Source organism: Eublepharis macularius, chromosome 7, assembly GCF_028583425.1.
Source record: "Eublepharis macularius isolate TG4126 chromosome 7, MPM_Emac_v1.0, whole genome shotgun sequence".
Taxonomy (NCBI): domain Eukaryota; kingdom Metazoa; phylum Chordata; class Lepidosauria; order Squamata; family Eublepharidae; genus Eublepharis; species Eublepharis macularius.
In genome coordinates, this window is record NC_072796.1 from 101,480,951 (window position 1) to 101,503,342 (window position 22,392).

Here is a 22,392-nt window from a genome sequence, read left to right on the forward strand (position 1 = left end):
GCTGTTTTGGCCTCTCTGTGTATTCCTCTTCCTTCTCCCCCCTCCACCCATCCCACGCCAATGGCTTTGCTTTACAGAAACCAAGACTTGTTGTATTGTTGCAGTTCCCTAGCAACCCCCAGCATGGCCTCTGAGCGTTCAGTGGGCATTCTTTTCTTAAATCTTACAGGTGTTCTGTTCTGGTGAGAAGTCTTAATACCCTGATGTATTTGTTTTCTTTTAGATTTCAGATTTCTCTACAAACCTGTGGTATCCTTTAGGTTTGTAGAAAATCCCCCTCTGTGTGTCTTGCTCCATTTTGTGGATATGGTTATCATTTAATCTATAGTCCAGTTCAGAATTAGACATATGATAGTGATTGTGAACAAATTTTGCTTTCCCAGAGGGAAAGAGAACTGTGGTACATTTGTATATATTTTGTGAGGAGGTGGAGGTTTTTTATTATTTCAGGAAATGGGATTGGAAGTAGATTTAACTGCCTTTCCTTGTAATTGGTTAATCTGAGGATTGAACTGGTCAAGACACTGGAAGATGAATGACTGGATCTCCACCCACACTTGTCATCATTAAATAGCTGTGGAAACTTTTGCTTTACATTGGGACCACAGTTGTATCCACTCTGAGCCTGCTTGTGGACTATAAATATAATTAAACAAATAAACAAAACAGGATGAGAAGAGGTTTTAATTTTTTCCTTTCATGCCATTTTTCCAGTTTCAAGTGCTACCCTCTCCAATTGATATTTACTGTTTGCAAAAACATGCATGCATAATACAAGTAAACAATATGTTACTCTACAGGGGTGGAATTCAACTGGGGGATGGCATTTGAGGCAGTGAAAGTGATATTTAACCTTCACTCACACACACTTCTTTGGCAGTCCCAATGTACATGTTTTTTGGTTGCTATTTACGAAGGAGGAAAATGGAAATCTTCCAGTGTCCTTTCTGGTTTGAATGTAAGTATTTAAAGAGACACTTGATTTGGTTTTATGTCTGTTTCAGTACAAGTCACCCTCTGTAAAGAAGATGCCTTCCACGGGAATAACATCGCCAGGCTCATCACGTTTGCCGCAGCCAAGTAATATTAATAAAATTGTCACAGATACGATGTTACCTATCATGAATTCATGGATAATAACACAGGGCTAGTAAGACACGTTGTTAAAATGTTCATATGACATTCTGGTGTCACTTCTGTATTACAAGTTTCAACAAATTTAGACGGGACCCTTTGTGAGTAAGGTGCCAGTGGGGCTCACTAGGCTCTAGCTGTGGGTTTGTTTATTTTTTAACAAGATATTGAACTTTTAGAAATTCCTGTTTGCCATCACAACTTAAAAGCTAAAAATACAACCTTTCTTTCAATTTTGTAATGGTTAAAATGCACAGATCTTTAGAGCAGGTGTGAAATTTATCACATACCATCTTTTTACGTATCAGCCATTCTAATGTGAGTATCAGACTAGAAAGAAATGTGAACAGATGGATATTTGAAATTTTGCAAATCTAACTTAAATGTGTTAACCATTGTCTTGCAAAGCTACTAAAGCTCGTTGGTAATATGGAAAGTTTGCAGAATAAGAACCAGCATGGCGCAGTAGCTAGAGGACGGGACTTGGGCGAGGGGAAGCCTGGGTTTAAATTCCCGGTCTGCCGTGAATCCTTCTGGCCGATCCTGGGCAAAAGGCTATTTCAAGGGAGTTTCTGGGCCACTCCATTCTTTTGTGCGTGACTTGACTTCATTTCTCTAAGCCTCAGTTGGCCAACAGTGAAGAAAGTAAAAAATGACCTGCTAGACACAGAAAAAATGTCTCCATGCTTGCATCAAAAGGTACACCTGCAAATAAAATATTGTCTACGAGTGGACCTGTGGGAAGCAAGATCCAGAGTTCATCTCCAGCTCATAAAAACTCAGTGAGGACAAGCCCACAAACGGGGTAAGTTGTGCAACTGATTCTGTGTACAGAGAATGAATAGTCAGATAATGAACAAATATGCTTCCTTTGTCTCATTTTGATAGTGTAAAATAAAAATAACAGCTTCTATAAGTACTGTAGGCTAAACACACCCTTACTAAATTTTCCATCAGAATAATGGAACCTCCTGCGGATTCCGCCCCCCTGCAGCCCACTGTGATCACCCCAAATCTCTGCTCCTGGGTTATAGAAGACTCCAAGGGGGTTCTGCAGAGAGAAGGGGGAATGGGGGGCGGGGGGGGGTCTGAATACAACCCAATAGCTGTATCTGGTGAGAGAGTCTGTATTGTTTGATTGAAATATTCCTGTGCCTGTCTGTCACAAAAAAATTTCTGTAACTTCTTTGAATTGAATAGCGTTGCCTTTGCCATCTTGAAGACTGTCAGAAGAAGTAGTATAAAAACATTGCAATAGAAGGCGCATTGTGATTATGCCCATGTATGTATTTGAACCAGTTCCCACAAAGCTAGGAAGGGCAAAGTTTAGGTGAGGCTGAGATGAAGGTGCTGTGTTGTCAGGGTTGCCACTTCTTACCATACAATATCATTTTTTACGGATGGCAGCGTTAATGCCTAAAGTAAACTTTAAATTCTGTGTAATTATACAAATGGTTTATTCTTGAATTCTCACGTGGATTTCATAATACTTTTGAATACAGCATTTCTTGTGTATCATAGGCAGCATTCATAATGCTTTTTAATTACTTCTGCCTTGTTCTTACATTGTTGGGTGGAATGATTTAATATCTCTTCAGAAGTGTTTGGTTTGCTATGAGCAGTTCGTAAGTGTTCGGTACCATCTGTTCTTCGGGCACTTGAGTGATGACTTGTGAGTGACTGTTGCTCTCTGCTTGTGGCTTCCTATAATCTGGATTACGTGAGTTACTTTTATAGGATTTAACTTTGGAGGCTTCATCCTCTGGGCAAGTCGATTGATCTGGCCACTTTGTCCCTCCAGCATTTTCTGTGATTTTAGTCCTGAACCGAACCAGAACCATATGGATATACAGACTTAAATACTTAAACCTTTATCCTCTAGATCATAGTGCGCCTCTGTAGATGCATACTGTCTCTAAAGTGGTTTAAGAATGCAAATTAAGATTAGTCAAACATATGGGTATATATCTTTTTATTAAGTCCTGGGTCTCTTTTGATGCGAGTATGGAAAAAAACTATAATTTGCTCTTATACTCCAGTCACATTTTCTGGGGTCAGAAACAAGGCATCCGGTATCTTACTGTAGCGATCACAAATAGGTAAACCGTAATATAAAGGTAATTTATCTGAAGATTTTTTTTGATAGAAATATTTATAACTTTATCAAACTTTTCCAAGAATCAAGAAAAGAAATATAATCTTTCCTGTCACTGGAATGTATTAGTGATAAATGGGGCTTCCATTTTAAGCTGATTTTTTTTTGTTTGTTTTATGGTAACATCCACTATTGGCCCAGAGGCAAAGGTTTTTATATTTTTTTTCCTAAGGCAGCATTCTTCTGTCCTTCACTTTATCCTTATATCAACGCCTGTCAGGTAGGATAGACTGAGAGAGAAGGATTAGCCCAGTGGTGAGGTGGTAGGGACCTCTGCTGTCCCAAACACTGATTCCTAGTCCGACACTCTAATCACTACACCAGTGGCACTTTAGAGACCAACAAGATTTTCAGGATATATATAAGCTTTCAAGAGTCAGAGCTCTCTTGTTGATCCCTAAAGTACCAAATCCTGCTGTTCTACTGCAGACCAACACAGCTGCCTACCTGAAATTACACCATAGTGGCTGTTAGAGCTGTCTGGAGAGAAACTCATGTTAATTAGAGGCTTAAGACGTTGCCATTTACCATGTGATGTTACTTGCCCACATGCTATGGAAAGCTTCACCTGTCCATTTGCACACATTAAGCCTCCATTAAAGGGACCAAACATTTTTTAATGCAGGCATTTGGCAATCCTAGCTAGGTTAGGCAATAACCAGGGCTCTAACAACCACATGCACCATACCTCTAGAAGTTTCAAAATGTTTTGCAGGTGTAAAACCCATCAGTCTGAATGCATCGATGACCACTTGAAAAACAATAGTTGAAGGGGTTTTGATTCAATTCACACTTAATCTTCAAGAGTCCAGTAGCACCTTTAAGACTAACCAACTTTATTGTAGCATAAGCTTTCTAGAATCACAGTTCTCTTCGTCAGATGCATCTTAGTCTTAAAGGTGCTACTGGACTTTTTGATTTTGCTACTACAGACTAACACGGCTAACTCCTCTGCATCTATGACACTTAATCTTGTGACTTTTGTTAAGCAGCTCTTTATCTTATATGCTTGCTGCATCTTGCTTACCCACCATTATTCAGTAAAGGTTTTTTTTCTCTGTCTTTCAGAGGGGTGATAATTAGCACAATGTTTCATTAGGAGTTGTAAAGAATAACAGCTGAGACAGTGGCCTAAATGCAGGAATCACAACTGTTACTTGTGGTTCCTGTGATTAACTGCTTGAGGCTGGTAACGTGATTATCCTCTAGTAGGGGTGTGCAAATTGGTATTTGTATACTGAACATATACCCAAATGATACCTTATTGGCAGTATACCAAATAACATTAGAGAATCCCAAATATATTCAGGAATATGGAATACCTTAATGCTGGATAAACCAGAATATATTTGGGTTTATTCAACAAATGCAGTGCTGCTTGTTTTAAAGCTGGCTGGCTGGCTGCTTCTGCAAGCTCATTTTCTTTCTTTCTAGGCTTTCCTGAGCTTTTTCTCACAGGGGAGGGGGAGTGAGTGAATTCCTCCCCTTTTGCAGGCTTCCCAGGATTCTCTGGTTTGATGTTGTTCTGTTGGGCTTGCATTAGCCCTGAGTTCTGCCTGGTATGTTTGAGTGACACTGGTTCTGTTGCAGAGAAGTTAGCCGTGTTAGTCTGTGGTAGCAAAATCAAAAAGAGTCCAGTAGCACCTTTAAGACTAACCAATTTTATTTTAGCATAAGCTTTCGAGAATCAAGTTCTCTTCGTCAGATGCCTGATACAGAGACTGGACAAACACAGAAGAGCAGAGGGAAGAGGCAATTAGGGGGGGAGGGGGAGGGAGCAATAAAAACATTCCTTTGCTATTGCAACAGTGTCCCTTCAGTTTTGTTCTAGTGAAGTTCTCTGATTTGACATTGGTTCTGGTGGGTTCTCTGGTTTGATTTTAGTTCCCTGGCTTCAGTTTGGTTTTGTATTATACTGTATGTCTGAAGACTTAATCTAAAAGGGAAAAATGAATGTCATAACTATTTATTTCTCTCCAGTGGTTCTGTTCTGCCTTGTGCCTGATTTGATGTTGGTTCCTTCACTTCAGTTTGGTTCTGTTGGACTTGATTAGTTCAATTTGCGTGAGACGTGCATTGAGACTGGCTTTCAGCCAGCAGTTGCCCCTGTGTATTTGGTTAAGGTTTCTTTTCTTTGTCCTAGAAAGCCTTAGATTTTTACCCCATAGGAAACAATGGAGAGTGGCTGTGTAATTTTCAGTGAATGTGATTCAGAACAGATACTGAGTTTATCTTTGTGGTGTTGTATTTTTATCTTATTTCTGTTGCTTCATCCCATGCTTCCTTACCAGACTAATAGCAATCGATTTAGTCCCAGAGTATAGTTGGACATTATGATGTAGCATCCTTGTTGCTCAGCAGGTCTGGGTCCAGTTAGTATTTGTTAGTATTTGGATAAAAATAAATATATTAATATTGCTATGGTTCTGTTATCGCTAGATGTCAACTGGAAGTTCTTGGTATATATGAATAGCCAAAACTAACTTCTAAAATATTAAGTTTGAATATTTTTCACTTTGCCCTCTAGGTGGCAATATTTAACTACAAAGAAACAGATAAATCAGCTAGAAGCTGTGGCTAAAGGCTTATTTTAAAAAAATTAACAAAATTCTTCACAATTGCTGTGTGATCAAAGGCATTTTATTGCCACCATAAATGTAGAGTGCACGTGTATTTTGAATTTATTTTAATGGTGCAGCAGATAAAAAGGTCATTTTCTCATTTTATATGAGGAAAGGGAAACAAGTCTAAAATAGAGGTGTTTCTGTAAAGGTATTATTCAGGCTAACATTTTAAGCAAGAAACATTTTAAGCAAATTTTTACCTAGTGTAAAAATGGACCAGTATTCTCTGTAGGAAAAAAGGGGAGATTATAGATTTCTAGTTAGTTATCTGACTGAAACATTTAATTCCAAAGTACAACCTGCTTGCTGCTTGTACAAAGTACACAGATCAGAGACCATGCTTTCAAGTTCTTCTATGTTCACTTCTATAGGGACCAAGGTCTGCTGGCACAGAAAGAAATGATACGTTCAGACTGGATTTCATTCAAGTGAATTAGGAAACCCTGTAAAAGCTTGGTTGCATAACTGATCTCTGTAGAACTCTGTATCTGAGTCAAAGAATTGGTACTGCAATGCTTGGTGCGGCCTATGTAATTATAGTAAGATTTGTGATGCTTCAGTGCCGAGAGAAATTGCTTACAAAATGACCCATCTCATCAGTGCTGTGATGTACTTCTGCATTATGGAATGGTTGATAGCTGAAGAGCTTACATAGAGCACAGAGCAGCTGTTTTAAAATATGGATGAAAAGTTGCTTTGGGATATGTTACCTGGAGTATGTTGCCAGAGAGACTATAAAAGGGTTGTTCATAAAATTGGAAATGTGTGTACTACGTTCTGTTTCAAAGAAAGCTGCTGTTTACCAGAATGTATGACTGTATGTGGTACCACTGTGCAAAAGAAGCAAAGATGTGATTCAGGAGTGGCCCACATGCCCTCCTTGTGTTGTTCAGCACCCAGGGAAGCCCTTCCCCATTGGTAGCTTTCTTGAATGTAGAGACCTGCATTTCCGGTAAGACTGCACACAAACCATAGCATCTGTGTGGGGGGGAACTGGATTGTAACCCAGTCTGTGGATTGTTTCCTGTGAATTTTTGCTGATTTACTGAATTAATACTGTCTTCTAGAGGCTCCATGAAATCACGGACGGTAGTGCCGACCAGTATGGCACGGAGCACTGGCATGGGCATGATGGCAAACAAAAAAAAAGGCTATGGCACTGAAAGTTACTGTAACAGGTGAATAATTATTACTATAAACCAGTAAAAAATAGAGAGTGCTGTTTTTTTGGAAACGTGATTGCTTGGAACTATATAATGGATGGGAAGGGAGTTTAACATTAAATTTCTGCATCATTTAGCTGAGCACAGTAAGTTCCTTACTTACAAATGGGTTGTGTTCCCAAAGTTTGTTTGGTAGTTGGAATGCATTTCTTATCGTTAGTCCTCGTACCTCTGTGCAGTCTCACATTGGGACTGTGCATGTGCAGGCTGGCTACGGAGAGATTTCTGTAGCTTTAAAAATTACTTAAGGGGGCGCTCAGCCTTCACTGTGCACAAGCAGAGACTTTCCCACCAAAACTGAGTGTCAAGGCTGAGCGCCTCCGACCTTCCCTCATTTTATTTCACCGCTGTCGAGAGAGGTTTTTAGGTAGCTAGTGTCGTGTTAAGAGAGTGATTATAGTGATGTCGTCTTCTTCAAAATCCTTGTTTAAAAAATGCTCTCAGTGTGAGACAAAGATGACTCACACCTATGAACACGAGCTTTGTCTTCTATGCCTTGCGAAGGTCATGATGTTGTGGCTTGCTGCATCCGTCAAAAGTTTACTCACACATTATTCTGTGGACACAAATGCAAGAAGGGATTCAGTGGTGGGAACAGCTGAAGTACAATCATTGTTCAGCTAACCACTCACACTCTCCTCCATTGGTGAGTAGCTCGTTATACTCCTCATGTGGGACTGCACAGAGATACAACGATGAAAAACAAGATTACACATACCTGTAGCTGTTGTTCTTAAGTAGCTTCTGTGCAGGCCCACATTCCCTCCTTCCTACCCTGCTGTGTTATTTAACTCATATTGTTATCTCCGGTGACTCAGGAAAACTGAGGGAATGTCGGGGGCGCTCAGCTGTCAGGAAAGTCTCTGCGCATGTGCAGTGGCCGAGCACCCCTTTAGTCATTTTTAAAGCTACAGAAATCTCTCTGTGGCTGGCCTGCACATGTGCAGTCCCAATGTGTGCCTGCACAGAAGATACTCGATAAACAACTGCTACAGGTAAGTGCAATCCTGTTTATATTCATACAATAGAACATGGTTTGGTTCCAGGGTTATCCTAGAGAAGCCTATTTAATCCAAAAAATATTGTGTGCTTATAATGGAAAACACTGAAAAACAGTACCACTGTAACAGTGTGTGGCAATTATACAAGATAGACAAAAGTGTAGAATAAGATTTTTCAAAAATTATTTTTCCTTCAATGCTGGTGCTGCCTTGTTTACAGAGAGGAGATTTAGTGAGAGAAAGCTAAAAACACATACCATAGATTACACTTTGAGAAAAGGGGGCATACATTTCTTTAACTCATGCTAAAATTCTTCAAGTTTTGGGATTCTTTCAGAAGCAGTTAAGAAAAAAAAACTTTAAAGGGTGGCAGGTGCAGTTTGGGAGGGCCAGACAGCCATGGGAAATTGCTCCAACCCTCCTCGCCTGATAGCACAAACAACAGATGGAGGGGGGCGGGGTGCAGCTGTACTTTTCCTCACTACCTGCTCAGAGAAATGCTGGGTGCTGCCTTCTAAGTTGACTTCCTGGTGTCTGCTGTGTTTGTAAGTATGGGTTGAGTTATTCCTAACTCAACCATTTATAAGTTGGAGACTTAATGTAACTAGGAAGAGGATGGTATTGCGAGTAAATGGTGAGTGGAAGGGTTCACAGTATTAATATGTATCCGATTCCCCAAGTTCTCCCTCTTCAAAATATCAGTTTAGCTGAATTAAACTCTCTGTTTATCTACCTTATTTTCCAGTTTGGTGTAGTGGTTAAGAGCACAGGACTCTAATCTGGAGAGCCGAGTTTGATTCCCCACTCCTCTACTTGAAGCCAGCTGGGTGACCTTGGGCTAGTCACAGCTCTCTGGAGCGTTCTCAGCCCCACCCACCTCACAGGGTGTTTGTTGTGGGGATAATAATAACATACTTTGTAAACCGCTCTGGGTGGGCATTAAGTTGTCCTGAAGGGTGGTATATAAATCGAATGTTATTATTATTTCTGTCTTCCTCATAGTAATTGGGCTGTACTGTTACAGTCTTCATTAATCTTACGAGGCAACTTTGTATGTGTGTATGCGTTCGTTCCTGTGCATGCACACTTGTTTGTGCATGCTTCATAACAATAAGACAGGGCTTCCTCACCAGGCTAGACAGAGAGAGGAGAAAGATTTGTTCCTTTCCCATAGGCAGAGGGAAAAAAAGCAGGGAAGAAGAATCCTTTTCCTACCATGCCTATTTGATGTAGAAGCAGCATTTGTTTTTTTACAACAAGCTGTTTACATCAACCGTCTGATGAAATGGCAACCCTACTCCAATGAGATGTATCTAGAGCTAAGCCAGTATTTTCTGGCTCTGCTTTTGTAATCATCAGGCCCCCTTCTTTGGTTTTCATCCTGTTTGATGTGGGGGCTGTGCCTAATTTGGCTTCAACTATGTTCACTTCTGGAAGAACAGGTAAGAATATATAGAAGGCCCAGTTCAGCTTGTTGACATTATCCTCACCTTTGTGAAAATGGTACATTACTTGTTAACTTGATTTTGGGATTTGTCAGAAGTTGACATTTTTAGAATAATTGTTGTTGAAAACCTATTCCATGGATGGGAAGTATTGTTAATTGTTATAAAGTATTAATACTAGTTTAGATAAGCTTGTAACATTATTCATTTTGAATTTTTAATACTTGATGAAGGACTGGATACGAGAGTGGAGACTGTTCATCTGTCAATGGAGGAAGCTCTAAAAGCAGTGAAGGAAATTCTCCTGCACAGTTACCAAAATTCTGTTATGAATGTGGAGCCAAATACCCAGTTGAATCTGCAAAATTCTGCTGCGAATGTGGAGTTCGACGAATGGTTTTGTGAACACATTGTAAAGAAATATAAAAGAGAATAAGCTGTTTTGTTGCTAATGGCCTCCAGAGATCTGTACTGTACCATCCCATCAGAATTCATGCTAGAGCACCATAATTTTCCATGAGCTTGTCTTTTTGGTTGCAGAGTAATTTATATATAAATAGATCAAAATATACTGTATATAAATGATAAGTACTTAAAACTGTACCATTCAAGAAGATATTCTTGAGACACTAATGGAATTTCTTTAATGGAGCAAAATGTTAACTCAAGAAGTAGTAGGGTTTTTGTAATCCTGTTATGTATTATACCCAGATGCTAGTCCTAAATAATTTTATCTTAAAGGGAATGTTGAATAAAGAATTACCATAAAATATTAAGTCAGCACATTACTGGAGGAGCAGCTCATCCTAAATCTTTTAACAATAGTTGAGATTGTTCTCATTTGGCTATATTATTCTCCTGACCAATTGGCATTTTTTCCCAGGGTCTGCATACAAAAGACTTAATATTTTTCCTTGCTTTGTTTTCTCATATCCTTAATTAATTCAAAAAATAACCTACTTTTTCTTTAAATTCATGTAGTTTTGCAGAGTAATTCAACCTTCAAGCATCTGTGGAACCAATCCACCAACCCACGCTGCTCAGATGAGTTTCAATGAAATGAATAGAACGTGTGAAAGAACTTCGTGCATTCTGTTCATTATCAGCCTTTCCCCATAATGTTCTTCTTTCCCATCGCTGTAAAACCTTGTTCTTTTCTTTTCCCCAAAAAGAAAATGATAAACATAGGCTGAATTGTTTGTCCAGTGTATTCTGAACTAATTTGTAAAACATTTCTTGCCCTTTATAGAGAGAGCCCTGCAGTTATTTCACAGTGATTGTAAGATACAATTGGAAAAAAATCACGTTTAAAAACTGGTTATGGTGTAAATTGGTTTCAAACAACACATTTGGGTTATAGTGTACCTACTGTGGTGTTAGTACCTTCTAAGGTAAAACTAAAATTCACTTACCTTCAAAATGAGAAGAGTGATCCACTGAGGACCTTAACCTTCATCAGTATTACCCACCACTTTCAACCATTTAATCTATGAAAATCTTTCTTAATTGTGCCTTTGTTACTTCCTATCATTTTTCAAGTATAACAATTTTTGAGCTTTCAGATGGGCCGTTTCCAGACGGCCCCCCGCCTCGCGAAACGTCGCGCGTCGTCGCGCGTCGTTGCGCAGAAAACGCGAAATATCGCGTTTTCTCGCGCGAGTTTTGCGCGACGTCGCGCAAAACTCGCGCGAGAAAACGCGATATTTCGCGTTTTCTGCGCAACGACGCGCGACGACGCGCGACGTTTCGCGAGGCGGGGGGCCGTCTGGAAACGGCCCTGGTCATTTTGGTCTGCTATTGGAGGATTATTAAAATAATCTTAAAATTTATTTTTATTTTTACATCCTATAGCAAATATATTGTAGGTAATAGCAATTGAAATATTTAGTATGCACTTGGTAAATCAAGGTCATTCTCCCCTCCCCCCTCCTTGCTTTCTAGAGAAACCGATGCTGGTAAATTGCAGGTCCCTAGAATTAATCGGCTAATTGATATGAAATTGTAGTTGTGGATTTCCTATGTTTCCTAAAAGCTGTAGTGATGGTGATGGTGACTCAATATTAATTCCAGAAAATGATTACTATCATATAATATTTAGCTGGTAAGTTTTAGTTGCAATGTGTTAATGGCTAGATGTGATGGAATTTAAGCAGTTCTGGGAGAGCGAGACCAAAATGTGTAGAATGTCATTCAGTTTGCACCATTTTGTACTGCTTGCATTACCCTGCAATTCTCTTTCATATAATCCTTCCAGATATATTTTAGATCTTCATTGTAAAAGTTTTATGGAAGCACTTGTGGGTTCTGTATGTAACAATGAATTTCACTAATGTGAAAAACAATGGTTGTGTGTTAGCTGTGCATATAGTAAAGTAAGCAGCATTCACTCCTGAGCAAGCATTTACTTGCAATATAGAAAATACAGTAGAAAAATACTCAGAATTTCGCTGTTTTGTAGCAATTGTCAAGCAAGGTTGAAAATACTTTCTATTTAAATGAAGGGCTGTTACCTTGGTACGACCGGCTGTAAAATAACTTTACTCAAAGCTCATGAAGCCTGTAAGATTTTTTTAAAAAGTAATTTTTATTTCTATCCTACTGAAATGAACAGAAATTACATCCCAAGTACTGTTCCATTCATTTCAGTAGGATCTCTCGAGGAAACATATTCAGTATTTTACAAACTGAGATTACTCCAGATTTAATTAATTTGTGGGTGATGACCCAGTTTTTTGCATACTGCACACGATGATACATTCTTATTTTTCTGATTTTGAGAGAGAAGAGGGGAACTATGCTTCATGTAGTTGCATTGTTTAAAATACACTGTATTGTGCAGTACAAAGGATATGATTGAGCTTATTAAAAAATTTAAAACAGCAAGGCTGTTAACAAATGGGCTCTAAAATGTGGGTTGATTTCTAATGGAAAGATTTCCCCACAAACCATCAACACCTTTGCATGCTTTCATCATAGTATTCACTGTCTTCAAGTAGTAATAATTAGGATCAGTTACAGATGCAATAACAATTTCTGTTTCCTATGATGTTGAACCCGCCCCCCTCCACTCCAGTTCTATTTAAATCTGACAAATCTTCTGCATTTTGTAATAGAAGCTCAATGCTGGGCAATTTATTATGAGGTATGCTAGGACCCAGATGGTTACACACAATTGTCCGTGCACAGGCTTTCCCGTGATAGCTGTTCATGCATGAAGGTTATCATTTGATACTTTTGTAGCACTTGATGCCACCAGCAAAAGCTGCAGCTGATAGGAGGACATGGTGGTAGTTCCTTCCCTATGCACAAAAGTACTTTCTGCCTATGCATGATGTTCTTGAGATCTCGGTGAAACTTTGGATGTAGATTACTTGTTCCTGTCTCTTAGTCACAGTTTCACAATCTTCAAAAGAAACGGAGCTTTTCAGAAAATTCTTTCACTCCATTTCCTAAAAAAATTTGCAAAAAGCGATCTGACAGCCTGCGTTATAAGTCCTTACCTATTTTTTTCTTTGAAATATATGAACACTGTGATTGCCAAGTTATTGAATCCCATTTAAACAAAGACTTTCCTAGGGCATGAGCTCAGTATACGTAAGATTTCATTCAGGGCTGCATCATGTTAGTCACAGAGATCAATCTCCAGGTAGAAGTGTGTTTCTGGCAAAGACTAATTACAGAGTGGCATGGGATGAGGTTTCTTTCATGCTTCTGATCCCAGACATTAAGTTAGTTTTTGTGTGTAGCTGTCTATCATTCAGAATTAGGCCATTTCCACATGGCTTACCTTCCCTTGGAATGACCCAGAACATTGCGCAAAAAACGTGGAAGATCGTGTTTTCTCACGCAAGATTTGCGCAATGTGGCATGACGTCGCGCATATCTTGTGCGAGAAAACGCAATCTTCTGCGTTTTTTGCGCAATGTTCCGGGTTGTTCCGAGGGAAGGTAAGCCGTGTGGAAACGGAAAATGTGAAGGAAATATAAACTGCTGCGTGTTTGGCATTTTGTACAGAACAGACTAGTACTTTGGGGTTCATACTGGAAAGTTCTGAGTACTCTACAGATCTTGCTGGATTCATCAAGATTTTGTGTGGACTGTGCTTTGCTTTGTTGTCAGATGACTGAAGATGCATATAAGGTCCTACCTAATCACCAAAGAACCCATTTATTTTTGCTTCGTGTTTCCACAGATGCTTTAACATATTATGCCTGTCTAAGAATACAACTTGCTTATTGCATTTGCCTGATCTGTCTCTTTAATGTATCAGATCCTTGCCTTTTCCTTTTAACTACTAAGAGCCTGACTTCTACTAGTTATGTGAGCTTGTTCCAACTCTGTTTAGACTTGTTATTTCCTGCAAAACCAATCTGTAAATGCTTTTACTATATGTTATCTAGATTTTTTGTTAAAAATAAAACAATTATGGCATACAACTTCATTTTTATGTCTTAGCAGTGTGCAACTGGTCCCTGCAGTTTATGCTGCAGAATGGTACTAGAATAATATAATTGGTTCTCACACTTATTGAGTGCCTGGGTACTGTCAAGAGTAGATAAATGCCAGCAAACTAGAGCTGAATCCTAATGACACTAATATTATTGTTAGAACTATAAATGTTAGTAGTATTTTCTTAGTATGGTAAACAGACAACAGCTTTCCTTTATCTCTGAGTATAAGATGGTACAGCATCATTTTCTTTGGGATCATTTTCTTTTCCTGTTTCTTTTCCGTTGCAAATATTAAAATACCATAGAACTAAAACACCTTTAAAACATTGTGTAGTATACATCATTATGGGTGTATAAAGAAATGAGAATTGTATAAAAATTCAAGTTACAGAAAATTATAAAAGCATTTAACTTAAATACAAACCTTATAGTTGTAAAATATGAATATATTATTTTATAAAATGTCTTAAAATATTAAGTTACTGCATTAAATGAATGGCATCCAAAGAAGTCAACCCCAAATTTGAGCAACTCTTGAGCATTCCTGCAAGAACTTTCTTGACTTGCATATACAAAAATAGATGCCTGTCTTCACAGTTCTTACTGCATTTTGTTAGAAGCTACCTCAACTGCTTCCATGCTAACATTCCCCAAACTAGATAATCCTACTATCTTTTATAAATAAACCACCTTTTCCTTCGTCTCACCTGTCTTCTACATCAGCTATAAAATCAATTGCATCCTTTAGAGCAGTGCCTTATCCAGCAAGTTGCTTTCTTTGCAGTTTTTAAAGTGCTTGGCTATTCATTGAATTTCAGGTAAGTAACATATAAAAAATTTTCAAAGGGCAAGTAAAACTTGTAAGTAAACAATTATATATATAAAAATCTTTCAAAGGGCAAGTAAAACTCACAAGTAAACAATTATAGTTTTCAGTTGCATTTGTTTGCTTCTGGTGTTGAGAGTTTCTTCAAGACACTGAGGGCTCATCTTAACTATTTCCAGTTGCTTTCTTCCCAGAAACACTGTACAAAGGTGCTTTATGAGAGTTTTGGTACAGAATATTTGAGTAAGTAGAGAAGAGATAAAGGCAGTGCAGAGTAATTAGAAAAACAGTCCATGCAAAAAAAAAAAAAGGTCATCATTTCACTTAAGAGTTCATATACTGAATCCAGCATGACTTAAACTTGGAGATGATTTTCTTTATACGACACAAGACTGAAGATTTTTGGCAAGCCTCTGGCCTTTGACGACATTTTTGTGTTGCGTGGCTACATGTCTATATTAAACATAAGAAAATTGGATTTTAAACAGTGAATGGTTCATAATATTTGTGATTCAGTGAACAGTGTCAGGGCCATACCTAGACAGTGGCAGGGTTCAGACATAATATGAAACCATGATCTATTAACAGTGGTTAGTTGAGAGTCAAATCCTCATTTCAAATCATGGGTTGTCTTGAGAAATGTTAGTTTCGTTGCCTTTGTTCACTCCCCTGCAGAGAGCTGTCTGGCCAGTACTGGGGTAAGGGCAGCACTGGAGAGAGAGAGTCAGGATGCCAAGCCAAGGTTTCAGATCCTGGTTTGATGTCCTCAACTAACCATAGAGAAGTATCCCCTTATGCTTCTGCCTATCCCTGTCTCTGATTGTCCCTATATCTCTGATTGTAGACTTATTATTTCTAATGCCAATAAAGGTAATTGATTTGATTTGATTTAGTGAAATATCCCATTTTAAGACAATTGCACTAACAACATTTTAAGCCATAGTTTCACATGGTATCTGAACAAAGACATATTGTACTAGATGGACACAGAATTATATAGGGGGGACTGACATCAAAAAGTCAGGGCAAAACAGTTATTTTTAATTAAGTGAACTTAGTTTTCATATTAGGAAAATAAGGCCAGAAAAATATATACCCATTTTCATAGGAAATATAGCCATGGCCACTTTTAAAAGGCTTATAATTTGTAGGAAAAAATGAAGGAATCCTACCCATTCTTCATCTATGCAAATGGAGTACAGAGAAGCAGAATGTCACTGCTACTTTTGTTTGTCAGTCTTCCCTTTGTATTGTGTCCAGGACACTGGAATGAAGAAATAGTGGATAGAATACTGCCTACACATTTCCCCTTATTTCCTTAAGCAAAACGTGTAAGATGTATTTTTTTTAAAGTTTTTTTTTATATGGACCAGCTATCTTATAATGCCAAATAAGAACTATTCATGAAAAATCAAAGAATAAAAATGGCACTCACTCATTGCTTCTACTGAGAACAAGCTTTCAGTGTAAAATCTGTTAACATATGCTACTAAGTATGTTAACTGAGGGCGAAGCTACAAGTGACGAATGACACTTGAACGGCAAGTGTATTTCTCCCTGTTCACTTGCGCTCCACTCAATCCACTTGCCGTTCAAGTGTCATTCGTCACTTGTAGCTTGGCCCTGACTGTCCAAATTCTGGTGAAAGTTGGCATAAATGTGTGAATTCTGACAATCCCAGCCCAATTTGTGAATGTTCAAGTCTAGATATTTGTATCTTGCTCTATCAATAAATGCTGGATATCACATTTCATGTGTTTCTCAGACTTTCTGCAGTCATAAACTTGGACCAAGGCAGGAAGGATATCCTTGAGGAATTTACAGGGGAGCAAAAATCCCATTCACTTGCTGGTCCTATCACCTTTCCACAATCTCTTCTCCCTCTTCCCATCTTCTTCTCCCCTCATTGCCTTCTTGTTCATTACCTCAATGCTTTATACTATACCACCTCTTCCCCTGTGCTGGTTCACTCCCTCAACCCACCCCCACCCCCATGGCTGTTCCTTGCTTATTTACAAAATGCCTGGCTTTTTGATCCACATCTTGGGCCAAGTTCTGAATTAGATATATAATTGGCACTGCTGAGATGTGAATGTTGACATTAATCAAATTCCAAACACGGTTACATCTGCACACTTAAAATGTATATAAAAAGAGATCACAATATTTCATGTGTAAGGAACAGTAACTAGAATACAAAATTTGTGTGAAAGGAAAGGAAATAATGTTTTAAAATGTCAGCTTATTACAGATGAGATAGCTAGGAATATAACTATTGTAAAGGTATTTGGCTATATATAAAAAGATTAACAAGTGTAGGGGTCTAGAACTTGCTTTGATTTTATCCTGTGGCTAGAGTCCATATTGCATTTGAGGGCCCTAAATTCTAATGAGCCTTGAAGCTCCAGCATTAATTCTTACTATAAGCTATTTTCCATGGTTCCTATTAAAATAAAATAAAAATCACAAATAGCTAAAATATGCTGTAAAATTAAAAACTGGTTTTCCATTACAACAATACTCTTATGGCTAAACATTTGTAACCTCATGACTTATCCATCAGTGTTCATTGTTTGCTCTTTACATATTTGTTACTATATAGACCAGACCCATATGGCAGACTACAAGGGAAAACCCATTAAAAAAAACTGAAAAGATCCACTGTACAATACCTTAAACAAGCTGGATATGTGGTTATAAACATTGGTCATGTTGTTCTTTAAATGAGTGGTGATGTTACAGGTAGATAGTCTATTGAGCTGGCATGCCATATTATGTATGTTCTGTGAAGAAATGATGAGTTGGAATGCAGTTAGACTTTATACAGTGACAGTCTTACAGACTGATTCTTCAGGGTGGTCACCATAAAGGCAACAAAGGGAATTCAGTGATCATTCTCCATCCACTTTTGAGAATTCAATATTTGTGGGAAAGGAGACAGGCATTACTAGTCTAAAGTTATGATTCCCAGCCCCATTGTAGGTCACTTTCTGGTGTGAAAACTGAGAATCTGAAATATTGCTGAATCTTTCCCGTTTCATGGGCTATGCCTTCAACAAATTCACTAGTTTAAAATTTTAAAATGGTACAGTTAAGTGGACCTCCTCAGCTACACAGATGTTCATGTGCAGACTTAGGAAGTCCTGGAAATACAGTAGGGAGGCTCTTTCCAATTATCTTGGCTACTTAAGTACATTACAATATTATATGACTAACAATTTCTCGATAACTGTGGGAGGCCTTGCTCAGTTTAAAACAAAAATTGAGTATACATGGGATGAAACTAAGAAACTAAGAAATAAACTCTTAAAGAACTGTTTCTCATACTGTGTAATCCACCTTGAGTCTCAGAAAGGCGGGCTATAAATGACATAAATAAAAAAATAAAATAGTATCCATCTTTTCTATACACAAACCACAACATGTTATTACTGAAAATGTGTAATATGCATGTACCTTTTCTGGCCCACTGCAGTCTGAAACAAGGCTGAGTTGAATTTGAAGGACATTTTTCATCAAAACAAACAAACAATCCTCTACTACTGAAAATTGTGTATCCCCTTTTGGGGACCTAAAAAGGAGATCAAAAACAGCTTCTCTTACAACTATTATGGCAGTTGCAACACCATTCAGTGGACAGTGGGCAATGAAATTCTAGCAGCCTCTTTGCAGATATTACATTTGCACCTAGTCATGCTGCATTTACCAAATCTTACTTGCTGCATAATAGCATCAGAGTCTGGAAAGATGGATGAGAACAGCAATTTTAAAAAGTGACACCAGTGCAGCAGCCAATCATAAATAGAAGCAAACAGGGTAGGCATTTGGAGATAACTTGGTGAGCATTTTGCCCCAAAAGCCTTTTTTTGCACCAAAAATCTCCTAGCAAACATTCAGCTTAGTCATAGTCTGAAACACTGTTTACAGTTGATATGTCTAATAGTCAGGAACAGGGCTTTTTTTCTGGGAAAAGAGGTGGTGGAATTCGGTGGAATTCAGGACCGCACAATGATGTCACTTTGGTTCAGCTGGAACAAGGGTGGAGTTTTTTAAAGTTTAAATCGCCCTCAGCAAAAATGGTCACATGGCCAGCGGCCCCGCCCCCTGATCTCCAGACAGGGGAGTTTAGATTGCCCTCCGTGCCTCTCAGATACGGAGGGCAATCTAAACTCCCCTCTGTCTGGAGATCAGGGGGCGGGGTCACCTGCCATGTGACCATTTTCAAGAGGTGCCAGAACTCCGTTCCACCGCGTTCCAGCTGAAAAAAAGCCCTCGTCAGGAACATAGGTCATCTTTATGCCAGTGTGATACTGACATCACCTATCTCCCAATAGTCTAATAACTTTTGAATACTCAAAACCAAAGTCCGTAATTTAACAAAGGATTTGTGATACTGAATTACATCACTGTTGCCACAAAATTTCATTTCTTCAGGGACAAGAAGTTCATGCCTTGTAATTATTTGTCCAATATATTAATTCCCAAATTTAGAAAGGATTTTACTTTGGCCTGAATTAACGTATATGCCCTTGTGCATGTTTTATTTCATTGCCCTTTTTATTATGATCTTAGAAATGATTTAATTACTCCTATTCTCAAAAAAAAATTCTAGATAGATCAGAGGAATTGTAGATTTCCATTCTCTACTTAGACCATGAGACTTGGATCACAGATAAAGTGGCCAAATTCCGTGCAACTGCTAGACTTTATTGTAGCTCAGTATTAATTTAATGAATTATATTTGTGTATTTTATATAATGTATGTAATTTTTATGTAATGTATTTACTTTTGTGCTGATCTTTGACCACAATAAACCAATCAATCATTCATCCTAACATCATCACTCAGTTTGCTCATGGGCTCTTACATGGAAACGATCTATCTATATTCTTATTCCATCCTTCCCCAAACGAGTTCATACCAGCATGCATGATCCCCCCCCTATTTTTCCTCAGGCTGGGCTGAAAGAGAGTGACTGCTGAAATAACCCTGTGGTTGACTGGTGATTTGAACTGAGGTCTCCAACGTCCTAGTCCAACACTCTAACCACTACAATGACACTGAAAACAACTATGTCGGGAAAAGTATAGAGAAAATTCCTATCATATTTATCAACCAGGTTTAGACTTCCACTTTTCAGGTGAAGACAACAATCTTCCCATGTTTGGCATTTTTGTGAGGCAGGCCAAGAGTTCCCCACTACTGACTTGAACCATGTATCATCAAGCCTTTTATAAAAAGGGAAGGCAGAAAGACAGCTATGCACTACCTCTGCAGAAGCTTTCCACTTCTGTTGTTGTTAGTCAATATCTACACTATGCTTGACTTAAAATCAGGATACCCTCAAGGTACAACACACTTTGAACTGAGAACATGGATACTCCTCAGATGCTTCTGGTACTAACTGACACTAGAGAAAGGTAGGTCCTTCCCCCCAGCCACACCTGAGAGCTGGTGAAGTCTGTTCTTCAGTTCTGATTGCTCCCAGAACACTATAACTCCGCTAAGTTTGTAGTAGTGTGCTCTGGAGCTGGTATCTAAATTGTAACTATATAGAACAACCAGCTATCTTGTGTCAGTGTATAAAAACAAGACTGAATTCCATATATGTTAACTGAAGAATAAGTAAAAAAAAATAGTAACTTATTCTGGTTGTTCACATTACATATCTCTCCACAATAACAGAACATGCATGTTTAGGGGCGGTCCCATTTTCAAGATAATGTTGTGGAATCCAGACCGTATTTTGTCATAAAACCTGACACCTTTATGGAAGTCAGGCACTATCATGCGGACAGTTCTACATTAGTGTAACTACTGTAACAAAGCTAGAGAAAGCATAAGTCTAGGACATTTACATGAGAAACTCAGAGATGTTAACATGCTAGATAGCTCCATTTCACACAACTTTTGAAAACAGCTTTCTTTACTACTGAATTGTAGGGAAATTTCAGCACACCTTTATGAAAATTTGGTGTGGTCACTGTCATCCAGATAAAGTTTTTCACAAGCCACCACTGGTCATCCATGTATGGATTGTGCATACTCAATTTCACATACTAAAGAAACAGGCAGTATTTCTGTAATTCACAGACAGCATTTCCTGTCCCAGTTCTTCCCTCATATCACTTCCAAATGAATTTCTTAGGCCAAATACCTGTCTATTCTGGGCTGAGAACAGGGAGAACACAGCAAAGGGCAAGGGAAGAAAGAAGGCCATGTTCCACTGTCTTGACATCCCACCAGGTTACAGTTCTCGCCACAGACACCACATATGCAAAACAGAATAATCATATTACCTGGGCAGTATTGCAGATTAATTCTTTGGTGTTATTCTGCCTACATTCATGGCCATGGTTTTCAGATTCATTTACCTATAATAAATTACATTGTAAAGACAGTAGTTTAACCAAAACATTTCTGTTTATTTCTTTCACATGCTCCCATATAGCCCAGGAGTCCATTATCTATGTTTCTGAGAAACCAACAAACATCACATCCTACTATGAACCCCAGACAAGCGGCATTCCAAAGTACACAGCCTTCGCATATGAGGGCTACCCTCCTGCCTTTGACCACCATCTTCTTCTCCATTACTCCCTCTAATCCCTTTTAAGATTCTAAGAGACTCACTCTAGTAACCATCAGAAAACATTTTAGTAAATTCTTTATAAATCAACACACATATGCAGTGAAGACAAGAAAATAACAACTAATGTGTGACATGGAAGACACTCTTTCCAGGGTCAGGTCTTAGTTTCCATAACACAGATCAAAGTTTGTGTCGAATTGAGGTACAAAGTTTGTTCTTGCAGGAGTAACTTCACACATGATGATCTTCCTACAGAAATATTATTCTACATAGGAAAAAGTGTACATGTAAAGTTAGTAGTTGCCAGATCTCACCCCCCGCCACCACACACACACACACACACACACACCACCACCACCACCTTATTGTTGCAAAGGTTGGAAGAAGCAAGAATGTGAGAAACTGGCATGGGGGAAAGGACAGAAAGAGAGCAATGCACAGGGCAGGGGCAGCCTTAGGGAGGTCTAGCCTGTGACCCACTTTGAGAGGCTTCCCAACCCACTTCTGGGTCCTGACCCAAAGGTTGGGAAACACTCCTCTAAAACCGTGAACAGCATACAGTTGAAAGGAAACCAATGTAGCTTGAATCACTTCTGTGAGATGAACTCTGCAATGTTCCACTGGTCATTTTCCTAAAAGATATACTTCTAACCATCAGAGTTGCTCAGTTAGTTGTGATAATGGCTTGTATAACACTGTCAGGCTATGGATGACAGGCTATGGCAGATAGACTCCTGTACCATCACAGCAAGAAGCCAGGCTCTTGGTTAAAGGTTGTATTCAGGAATCAGATCATTTCCACAGATATGTCCATAGAATTACTCAGAAGCAGAGTAAGCAACTAAGCAGTAAGAACAGGTTGACAGGAATGGTAACCTGTGGGAAAACCCTTCCTCTTAACACACACATTTAATCCTTCCCCCTCCCATCAGTAAAACAG

At 38.7% G+C, this 22,392-nt stretch overlaps 2 protein-coding genes across 5 annotated transcripts in view; one reads left to right on the forward strand and one right to left on the reverse strand.

Moving 5' to 3' along the window:
* ZC2HC1A (zinc finger C2HC-type containing 1A) overlaps positions 1-11,149 on the forward strand; it is a 35,502-nt gene extending 24,353 nt beyond the window's left edge. For both annotated transcript variants that reach the window (XM_054986038.1, XM_054986037.1), the window contains exons 6-9: positions 1,005-1,080; positions 1,834-1,939; positions 6,981-7,091; positions 9,816-11,149. In XM_054986038.1, the coding sequence (XP_054842013.1) occupies positions 1,005-1,080; positions 1,834-1,939; positions 6,981-7,091; positions 9,816-9,987 (465 nt within the window). In that variant the 3' untranslated portion in view covers positions 9,988-11,149. The remainder of the gene's footprint in view (positions 1-1,004; positions 1,081-1,833; positions 1,940-6,980; positions 7,092-9,815) is intronic.
* A 2,706-nt stretch (positions 11,150-13,855) lies between these two features.
* IL7 (interleukin 7) overlaps positions 13,856-22,392 on the reverse strand; it is a 35,410-nt gene continuing 26,873 nt past the window's right edge. Inside the window, exons 3-6 of one of the 3 annotated variants that reach the window (XM_054984584.1) lie at positions 21,160-21,234; positions 17,532-17,642; positions 16,032-16,123; positions 15,229-15,312 (exon numbers count right to left, since the gene is read on the reverse strand). In XM_054984584.1, the coding sequence (XP_054840559.1) occupies positions 16,043-16,123; positions 17,532-17,642; positions 21,160-21,234 (267 nt within the window). In that variant the 3' untranslated portion in view covers positions 15,229-15,312; positions 16,032-16,042. Of the gene's footprint in view, positions 15,313-16,031; positions 16,124-17,531; positions 17,643-21,159; positions 21,235-22,392 lie in introns of all 3 variants that reach the window. The other 2 variants (XM_054984582.1, XM_054984585.1) reach the window with 2 other exon arrangements.